This window comes from Sinocyclocheilus anshuiensis, unplaced genomic scaffold, assembly GCF_001515605.1.
Source record: "Sinocyclocheilus anshuiensis isolate Anshui unplaced genomic scaffold, SAMN03320099.WGS_v1.1 scaffold1036, whole genome shotgun sequence".
NCBI classification, from domain to species: Eukaryota; Metazoa; Chordata; class Actinopteri; order Cypriniformes; family Cyprinidae; genus Sinocyclocheilus; species Sinocyclocheilus anshuiensis.
In genome coordinates, this window is record NW_015550226.1 from 990,992 (window position 1) to 1,002,199 (window position 11,208).

General features: G+C 36.5%; 1 protein-coding gene across 1 annotated transcript in view; it reads left to right on the plus strand.

Moving 5' to 3' along the window:
- The window catches only part of LOC107661007 (autophagy protein 5-like), a 35,064-nt gene extending 27,880 nt beyond the window's left edge, over nt 1–7,184 (plus strand). Inside the window, exon 8 of the mRNA XM_016450451.1 lies at nt 5,712–7,184. Coding sequence (XP_016305937.1) covers nt 5,712–5,848 — 137 coding nt within the window. The 3' untranslated portion in view covers nt 5,849–7,184. The remainder of the gene's footprint in view (nt 1–5,711) is intronic.
- Nucleotides 7,185–11,208: the final 4,024 nt, after the last annotated feature.

The window sequence follows — 11,208 nt, forward strand, 5'->3', positions numbered from 1 at the left end:
AATGCTCTCACTGTTGGAGACGCTTGATGACACCCATCCCAAGCCAGTACTGATCAACATCCCACCCCTCCTGTGACACATGGTTTGTCTGTGTGTATTCAGAGCCAGTGAGCAACGGACTTTCAAAATAATAATAATAATAATAAAAAACCTGCCTTAATGCGCAATAAAATAATTGTCGGTGTTAATTAATTAATGCGTTAACGCGAAAATAACGTGTTAACTTGCCCAGCCCTAATATATATTAGGGGTGTAACGGTTCACACATTTCACGGTTCGGTTCGATACGACATAGTGGTATCACGGTTCGGTTCGGTATGTTCGGTACGGGGCTAATTGGTTATGCAATGTTGGAAATATTTCTGTTTTATGGAGGCGAGCCGATGGATATCACACAGGCAACGTGCAAACATTGCGCAAGAGTTATGCTGGTGAACGTCTTAATCTCAGCCAATTCACTATATGCAGAAAGTGAAAGTAAAAACGGACTGATGGAGTAATGACAGAGCTTTCGGCATCTGACGCCGTATTCTCTCTCAGAGACGAATCTACTTCAACATATGCTGATAACGGTATATAGCTAACTGTTTTAATGTATTCCCTTAATATTTCTCTTGTGGCCCGTACATAGTGGAGAAAAAAAAAGAGAAGAAACATATTTCGTGTTAGACAGGTTGTTTTTTAAAGTCGGTGCTTGGAATAAAAGCTTTTTATTTCATTGATTTTTATCGATGACTGCAGTGTTTAATTATAGGCATATAATTCATTGTAGACCTTAAAAGACCATTTTTAAAAACATTTTAATTGAGGAGTAGGCTAAATATCTTTTGGTATTCTCACAGCACGTCAGTTATGCAGTAATCATCTGGCCATACAGTGGTGGGATGTGTTGACAATCCGTTCAGTCTGTACTTCACACAGCGCGTGTGACGTGTGAGGGCTCGCGCTCTTCAGAGACAATCACAGAATATGACAGAGCTCGTGTTTAAAAGCGAAACACACTGGAATGAATAATTCACTGAAAGCGCAATGCGAGTCTCTGTTCTCTCTGCAATCTCTGATGTAATCAGCCTGGTTTCCTTTATATTAGCGCTGTTTTGGACGGATTGTTTGAATGCATTCGCTTACTGGATCATTGGAATGAAAACTTTCCCGGAGTTTAGCGGCTTAAAATGATCTGATCGCAAGCAGAGAAGCAAAATGGGGTTAAAGGGTTAGAATAGAAATTGTTTCAGTAATTTTGTGTTAATTGCGTTAAATTATTTTAACACGTTAAGGATTGTAAAATTAATTGCATGCGTTAACACGTCAACGATGACAGCCCTAATATATATATATATAATTCACTAAAAACAGGGTATCCAGTTAGGTTTAAGTGTTTTAATTTAGGCGAGGTTGGAGAGATTTACTTGTTTCGTGCAGAAATAGAAAAATACTTGTATTTTTGACCTTATTGACAGCTATGCCTAATGAAAGCGCAAATGATGCATGAATTTAGTTAAAGATAATTGAGCTGACAGCGGTCAGAGGGAAAGCTGAGGCCATGCCTTTTTGACAACTCATTTAATAAACAAAAGAATGCATTATTATGAGAAGTTCCTTCCTGCGCCCATGTTATCTGTGTCCCCAACCTCTCCAGCCCTGAGCTACAGCTCATCAGACTCATGATAAATGTAAGTTGAGTAGACATGATGAATTGCTTTTGTGTGAGTTTGAGAGAGAGTGTTTACTTGTGCTTTTTGTGTCCTACAGTGAAACTTTAGGATACTTCATGGGGAAATTAATTTAGTGAAATTCGGTGTTGTTTATCTGAAAATTTTTAAAGGCCAAACAGCAACTGCTTTCTGTATGTGCTTTTATGCAAATGATCTGGTAGGTCATGATGCAGTTCAGTAGTGTGAGAAGGTCATCCAGCGCACATGCTGATGCCTGAACCATCACTTGCTGTCAAACTGAAACTCCTTCCCTTCAACTGCATTAGCCATTTAACCTCCATGGGTCAACAGGGTAATGTTACTGCCTCTAGCGTTTCCTTCAATTTTCCAGTCGTATGTAACTAGCTACGCAGTGTGAACTTGGTCAATTTGTTCTGTGCAGGAGATGATAAAGTAGTGGAGAATAGAACTAATTATCATGCTGCGTTTCCTCTAACAATAGAACCTCTCACAAGATCTGGTGATGTATTTTCCATATTTCATGGAATAACAATTTTAAAATGTCAAAAAAAAAAAAAAAAAAGTAAAATGAATAAATAAATGCTTGGATATATTTATGAATGTGAAGTTTTTCTTAAAATTACATTAGCAGTCGAAAGTTCAGAAATTATGTTTCTTGTGGTCTTAAAGGAATAGTTCGCCCAAAATAATGAAAATTTGCTTAACATTTGATCACTCACAAGCCATCCAAGATGTAGATGAGTTTGTTTCTTCATCTTAACAGTTTTGGAGAAGTTTAGCATTGCATCACTTGCTCACCATTGAATCCTCTGTAGTGAATGGGTGCCGTCAGAATGAGAGTTCAAACAGCTAATAAAACATCACAATAATCCACAAATAACCCTGACCATATTCCATAATAATGCTTCCTCTAGTGAAGATGCCCATTCCCTTTTTTCCTCTCATAAATCCACCCACATATTTGTTTAGAGCCATTTTGGACTGTTTTCAATTGTAAACAGTGCTTTATCTTTACATATTTCTCTCCTGATTCAGATGAGACAACTTTCTCACTGGAGAAAGCAGTATTATGGATAGAGGACTTGTATATTAGCCAGAAGCAACAGTTTGAAGTTAAAAACATCTTGCTGGATTTGTTTCTTACAAACACACACACAGCTTTTTGCTTCACAAGACATTAATTGATGGACTGGAGTTGTGAGGATTATTGTGTTTTTATCAGCTGATTAGAAATTCTGATGGCACCCATTCACTGTTCCGATGTAGAAACGAACTCATCTACATCTTAGATGGCCTGAGGGGTGAGTACATTTTCCGCAATTTTTTTTTATTTTTGGCTGAAATAATAAAAACATTTTGACTTAAAGGTTTGTGCTTAAATTAGTATGGTCCTTTATGTGTGTGTGTGTGTGTGTGTGTGTGTGTGTGTGTGTGTTTATTTATTTGTATTATTATGTTTTTCTTGTGAAATAACTGATTAAAAAATGAAATGGAAGGGTTGGAGTAGATTGTGAAGAAAAAGCAGTCAAGTGTTCAAAATACATGGGAACTCTTTGATTGATAAAATGCCCAGAGTGTGAAGAGCTGCAGTCTATGTAAAAGGTGGCTACTTTAAAGAAAGATTTATTTTAATATCTAAAATTGGCATATTTCATGACTATCTAAAATTGTAAAAAAATAAAGTTTCAGTAGGTGTGGCCAAACTTTTGACTGGTAATGAATATCTTTCAAATACTGTTAATATTTTAGGAACTAGGAATTCCTAACGTACCAGTTCAAAACCAAGATCATCTTGCACTTGCTGTGCAAGTAATCAAATTTAATTCTTAACATATATTTATATACATATATTATGCTTGCATGGCTTTGTAATGTTCCTGGAGTATCCAATCATGTAATTAGTGCCAACAGATGTTACACATACCAGGGGTGTTTCGTGCCTTTGACCACTTCTTGGGCACAAGTCTCCCATCAACATGTTTTATGTTCATTTTCTAGGGGTTATTACAAATTATGGTGACTGTGTTGCATTTTAAAGGGATAGTTCACCTAAAAATTAAATTTTTTTCATTACTCACCCTCATGTCGTTCTAAACCCGTAAGACCTTTGTTCATCTTCAGAATACAAAGCAAGATGTTTTTTGATGAAATCTTAGAGCTTTCTGACCCTGCATAGACAGCAACGCAACAACCACGTTCAGGTCCCAGAAAGGTAGGGAAAAAAAGACTGACATGGAAGAGAAGAAATTGTTCAATAAAGTCAGTATTTTTGTTTTCTTTGCACACAAAAATATTTTCGTAGCTTCATAACATTACGGTTGAACCACTGATGTCACATGGAATGTTTTATCGATGTCCTTACTACCTTTCTGAGTCTTGAACATGGTAGTTGCTTTGCTGTCTATGGAGGGTCAGAAAGCTCTCGGATTTGAACCTTCTCATAATCAGGGAGCATTTCTAAAAACATTGTAAAGCAAACTATGTTTGTAAGTAGGGATGTAACGATTCACTCAACTCACGATTCGATTCACAATTTTTTTTATTTTTTACAAAATGAGATTTAAGACAAATTATAAATTAAATGTGTCCTTGTATTATTGCTTGGACAAAATGCTGCATGTTTCTTTGTGAAATTGAAATATAACACTATAATAATATACTAATATAGCACTTGAATATTATTGCTCTTTTGTTGGTTTTGATTGCTTCTGTTGTCCTCATTTGTAAGTCGCTTTGGATAAAAGCGTCTGCTAAATAACAAACTTTAAATATAATGTAAATGTAAATAAAACTAAATTGAAATTTTAAAACAAGCCCCAAATCAAATAAATAAATAACACAAATAAAATAAATCTCTTCATATAAACAAACTAAGGCTGTGTCTGTGCTCAATCCATTTAAAATTAGAGGCAACCACTGCATTTTAATCATGATCCAAACAAATATGCTGCATACATGCAACATAGCAGTTTTTAATCTAAATTACATTGTATAATTTCGGAATTTGAAACAAAAACAGAATGGTTTGACAGTTTTGTGAAACTATACATAAAAAATATCTGCATGAAACAGAAACAGCAGACGAGCTGAATGAGATGCAGATTCACTCTCTGCCAGCAGGTGGCGCTTAAAGCATTTCCTTGGTTTCCGCTGCACTTACGATCTTTTTATATGCATTATACAGAAGCAAGATGAAAATAAAAAATACCATCTAAACTTTTCTAAAGACAGTAAGTTCCCCTCAGACATACATTCATATAAACTCCTACCCCTAATTGAATCGCGATTTGTTTAGCATCTCAACCGATTTGAATCGTCCCATATTTGAATCGATTTTCAACCGGCTCGCGGTTAACATCGTTACATCCTTAGTTGTAAGTTTTGTCATTACCATCATAGATTCTATTTTTCCTGAAACCATAGTTCCAACAAACAAACTGCAGCTTTTGATCTGTGGTTAGAAGCATGTTGTTAGTATGATAGATCAATCAATAGAATTGATCTAAATAGATCATGCTCTTGAGCAAAATAAGCAAACTAGATTACAGTATATCTTTCATTTCATATACTGTACATGCAGATTTCATTCTGTGTCTTTTAGTTTGTCAAGAAAATAAAAGGTGGTGGAACCTGGGAGTATGACATAAGAAGGAACCTGCGATTGAATGAAATATCTGTAAATATAAAAAAAACAAAACAATGAAAAACAAAATATCAAAGTAGTTCTCAGATGCCATGTTGTTATTTACAGCAATAATCTGACATTGATTGTCGAACTGATTAATTGAGAAGTTGCTTCACCACCTGCATTTCATCATTTACAGTTCTGTTGTTAAACCAACATGGTTGGAACGACAAAGTTTATGCACTTTTGGGAAACAGTTGGGTGTTAGACCATTTACAAGAAAGCACCACTGTGTGACAAGCCTTAAGATGTACCATAATATATAACTTTTTTTTTTTTTTAACATGACTAGAATAGTACTTCCCTTAATGCTCAGTTGTGACCTTTTCTCTCTTTCACACTCATTCCAGACGAGCCAAAGAGATTCCAGGTTATGATTCACGGCATTGAACCACTGCTGGAAACACCCATCCAGTGGTTGAGTGAACACTTGAGCCACCCAGACAACTTTCTCCACATCAGCATCATCCCAGCACCAAGTGACTGATTCCAGAGGATCCAGTTGTCCGTTGATGGAGAATTAGGGATAAAAGATCTGCAGAGACGTTCTGATGGCACACCATTTCTTCCTGTTTTCTCATTCTCATCCCTGCAGTGGCCTTATCGAGTGATGGTCATCAAACAACACAATCCTGTGCACTTCACATGAAGAAGACGCTCTCGGTTTATTTAGAGCTCTCAGATGGGTCCCGTGTTCTTGCTGCCTTTAAAATTCTTACATTCATACATTTGCACAAGCTTGATGTGATTGTACTCCCACGTTAACTCTTTGACACTCCCGTTCCCACTCTCTAATTTGTGAGTAATGTACGCTTAGTCTCTCAGATCTGGTAATTATTAGGAGGAATCTTGTTTGGTGTTTAATGAGGCCACTAAAGTGCTGTACGTACTACACGACCGCCATAGGGCTTGATTATCAACATGTTTTATGGATGCATCCAGGTCAGATGAGGTGTAAAATAAAGATGGAATTCTTGCATAAAAACTAAAGCAGAAAAAATGATGACTTCGGGATTTGAGGGAAAAATATCGGCGACTTAATTCACTGGATTAAATGTGTCAGTGTCTGGTTTTGGCAGCCGTGTAGGGGGTCACACAGCTCAGTGGAGGTGATGATGCCGCAATCTGATTAGTCACGGTCCCAAACAAATGTTAGTGGGATATAGCACAAATGAAGCTCTCTTTCCCAGACACTGCTAAAGATATGGTTTGCTTTCTTCTAATTTTGGGGGGGGGTTTCCCATCTGCTTGGAAAAAGGGTTTTATTAATTTAGAGCAAATATTTGATTTTTGAAATGGGTATGTATCGTATAAAACATAAGTCAGAGGCCATACAAATACATTATCATATCGCACTGTTTCCAACAAAGTAACCTTACAGTATTTTTTCCCCTCCTTTATTTACAACCTGTAGGCAGACTAGCTGTCTGTGTTTAGGGGGATGTGGGGACTGTAGATCAGTGTTGCAGACGACACACAGCTGAGAGTGATTATTCGTTTAGAGGAATCGGTGAGTGTTTTACCCCAGACCGAGACAGAGAGACAGCGGGCAAAACCGCAGAGCTTACGCCACCACCAGGCGACTTCTCGGCAGACTGTTCTTGAGACAGTGCTGTTTGTGTACAAACTTTCAGATGTTTAGAACATTCCTTGTATGACTGAATAATTACAGAAAGAAAGATGCTGCAACTCCTCACTACTAATAACACGGTTAAAATGATAATAACGTGGTTCAAATGTGCATTTTCTTGCGTTATTTTAATTGCGGTGATTGCTTTTCTGTCTTTGCTAGATTAATTCAAAATGCATTTAATTAAAACATTTTATAGCTATGTAGTGTTTGGTTGTTGTTGTTTTTTTGCATGTTTCTGAATGAAATTAAAATTCACCCTATATATTTTGTAAAATTCATTCAATTTAGCTGTTCTTTTTTTTTTTTTACTTTGACTTAATAATTTTCAATCGAAATGTGATAATCGTCCAGTAATATGACACTTATCCAATCATTTATTCTGCTTAAATCCCACCCCTACAATCGACAGCAAGCCCAAAATACAAATCTGCCTCCATCCAGATTATTTTTAACTCGCTGTTTAACTCGCATGTTCGTTGAAATACAGAAGAAAATATCCATTGCTGCTTCTGTTTTATTGCAACTTTAAATTCAAGTTATGAGTCAAGAAGGAGATTCTAAAAAATTCAGAGGTCTGTAGTAGCTCAAAATCATTAACTCTCAGCATTTTCATTTCATGAAAAAAAAAATGTAATATTGTGACCACAAATTATGAATTCGTTCAAACAATTTATTAACTTGTGTCAGTAATTTGTTCCATAGTTTTAGTTCAATTTTGGCCATGTTTTATGTTTTTTCCATCGTTTATATTTAGATAAATTGTCCACAATCTAACTAAAATGAGTGAAGGAACTGGTACACTTTGGCCATGGTTGAACTAAAACTAGCAATTAAGTCATGGGAATAAATTCTTAATTCATGGCCACAATATCTTGTTTCCACGTACATCCGGTTTATTAGTCACAGTGAAAATGGACAGTTTGGCTGAGTGCCTTACATTGTGGGATGCTTTTAGCAAATTTAGGTATTTGCATTTAGAAAATCTACATGCTGTTATAAAGAGGTTTGATTCTTTTCATTCCAGATTGTTTTTGATACTGATGCTGAAATTTGACAGTCTGTAGATGACCAAGATGTCTGATAATTATACTCAAGGTCTAAAACAATAGCTCTGAATTTATTATGTTTTGTATTGTTCATAACTCCAAATAATCTCCTGTGTATCTAGTTTCTCCCATGTGTATGGTCAGTGGTTGTTTTTTTAACCCATAGTTCAGTCTCATTCAGTGTCGTGGTCTTCAGCAGGGGGCAGGGCATGAGTGCCATTAGTTTTCTCAGGCACAGGAAGAAGGCTGGGGAGGCGGTCTCTCCTGTGTGGCGGCGGAGTGGACATCAAAGTGAAGCCGAGCACTCTTCATGTGTTCATTAAATAAAGAGCTATCCTAGACCCACTCGCTGATTCCAGTAAACCCGTCACTTAAAAGATCAGAGGAGCCACTCTCCTCCTCTGCGTCTTCCTCTGTCATCTCTCCTTCAGACATTCTGATGCATGTCGTAAGAGCAGTAAAAAGGGTACTGCTTTTTTTTTTTTGTACTAATTTCTTAATTTCCTTCATTTCTTGGATTCCTCCATGGGAAGTAGGTGAAGGCTTGACCGTTTTAGGCAGTGAACCCTCTTTGAAGTTAATTTAATGAGAAAGCGGACAGGGTTCATGTCTCCTTCAGCTCTCATGTGTTTTTCACCCAGTTTTACAGACTTTATCCACATTACTCTTGTGTCGTCCACTCCCCTACGCTTGCTGATTGGGATATAAAAGTAAAACTCGAAGGCCATAACTCAGCCAGGCCCTGTTAAGTTATATGAGGTGTCAGAAGACAACTTTCCCCTCTGTCCGATCAGAACGGCCTTCTCGTACTCAGAATACACCTGGAGCTGAGCTGCTGAGTGGAGGGAGGGGGGTGATCACCGAGGAACAAACAACAAAACTCTCTTCTCTAACATGAGCTGCCCTCTAATTTTCTTCAGACCCCCTTCACCCTCTTGCTTACGTAGAGCCAACCTGTCATTAACCTCGGCTCCTAATGGACAGGTGCTGAGGGACCCCAAGGTGCTGTGATCATATAGGGGACAATGATGATAACCCCCCACATCACCACAATTCTTTCTTTTCTTTTCTATACCTTAGATTTGTTTTCATTTACTTTTTTGGTACATGTACTACATGTTTTCTTCCTTTGATTTTCTACTTGCTGTAGGCCCTGTTTACAGCAGGCCTGATGTGTGGTTTTGTTCACATTGGTTATGTAAAGACAAAGATGGTAATTTGTTTTACAAAAGACTTCTTAACATTTAGCGGACATGATTTTATCCATTTATTAATAATGTTTTTGCATTCAAATTGTCACCGAAACCACATTGACAAAAGCAAAATCCATTTGAAAACATCAATCAAACTTCTTAGAATATAGATTTTTTAAACTTAACCCTTAACTGTCACCGTCCCGTATACGGGACGCCTAAGTTTACTTCAATATATTACAATTAAATCCTAATCTAATCATGACAAACTATATATCGTTGGAAAGGTCTAAGACTCCTAAATAGATAAATAGATATTTTACCACTGTTTGTTGTTAAAAATTATGTAGGAACAGTAATAGATTAATTTATGACAATAGTGCACCTCAAAACATATACATCATAACAGTTCTGACCTTTGTCACAAAAAATTATTCTTCATTTCCTTTTTCCCTATCACATGTTTTAGTAATCATCAGAAATGCTTAAAAAAAATATAATTTGAAAGCTTAAAACCTCCAAATTCATCCTGTGAAAACCATTTTGAAATCGGACACTGCGTTACCATGGAAATTGTACTTTACAATCTTTTAGCAGGCTCCTCCCCCTTAGTGGGAGGTGTCATATTCCAAATGTATTAGTCTTTTAGAATCAAAACTTTTCATAATCTTGACAAAATACATATCATTGGAAAGATCTGAGTCTCGAGATTCCATATTTGGTGGTTTATATATTTTGACATAGAAGTAATATTGAGAGAGAAATTGATACATTTGTGACACAAAAATGCATCAAAAAAATTAAATGGAGTTTGAATGGCACCCAGTGGCTGTTTGTGGTATAACGCCTAAACAAAATTGCATAGGAGCCTCAATTTTTTAATATCAACTTCAAATTTGGAACACAACTTATTTAGACATATGGCTTTAATTTTATAGCAATTTTGGATTAAAACATAAATTTCTATAACTTTTTTATGCTTTCATTTTTTGAAATTATTTCACTACTGAATTCATCTACAGATTGTCTTCTTTAAAAAGAGACCAACCTTAGGTCTGTATTCAAAAGTGTTTATGAATTATAACAATTTAAGTTTGAATAGTGCACTTTCACGTCTATGTTCATTTCTACAAAATGATGTTACTTTGCTTCTTGCCGGTTTTGCGACACTTTCAAAGTGAACTGTCCAGTGAGTGGCGCTAAAAGCATGTTCAGTTCAACATTTTATTACGTTAGTTGTATGGACCGGTGAGCGGCTAATATAAAAGGCTAATATTCAATCGTGTTTGAAAATAAGGAATCATTTTGTTAATAAATGCAAATATGAGATAAAACAATTACTGAAGACATGCCATTTCAGCTTGCTTCTACAAGTCTCTGAGCTTTTCTAATGTGACTCGCGTTTTATGGGATTCGCACCAGAGCGCTGCACATCGCACTGCTGTACAAGGTGAGCTACTGAGCAAGTTTACTACATCAGAAAAGCCGCATATGCAGCTGGCTACATGATGCAGACATCAAAATGTATTGGTTTACAAATCGTGCATGATGAAAGTGTTTTGAGGTCATATTGTTAAGGTTAGCAGGTTAAAGTCTTTATTAATCAATATTTTCTGCCCCCTGCCACTGTTTATTTAAGCTGGAATCCGCAGTTATTATGTATAGATATGTTTTTGGAGTTTTTCCCCAAAAATTAGGTAGAGGCTTATTTTTCCAATAAGCCTATTCACTTTTTTTTTTTTATACTCTTATAGGTTTAAACAGTATGACCACGTCAGTACACTCTAAAAAATGCTGGGTTAAATAGAACCCAGTGCTGGGTAAAATAGGGACAAACCCAGCAATTGGGCTGTTTTGACCCAGCGGTTGGGTTAAATGTTTAACCCAACCTTCAGGTTAGTAACCCAACCGCTGGGTCAAAACAACCCAATTGCTGGGTTTGTCCCTATTTTACCCAGCACTGGGTTGTATTTAA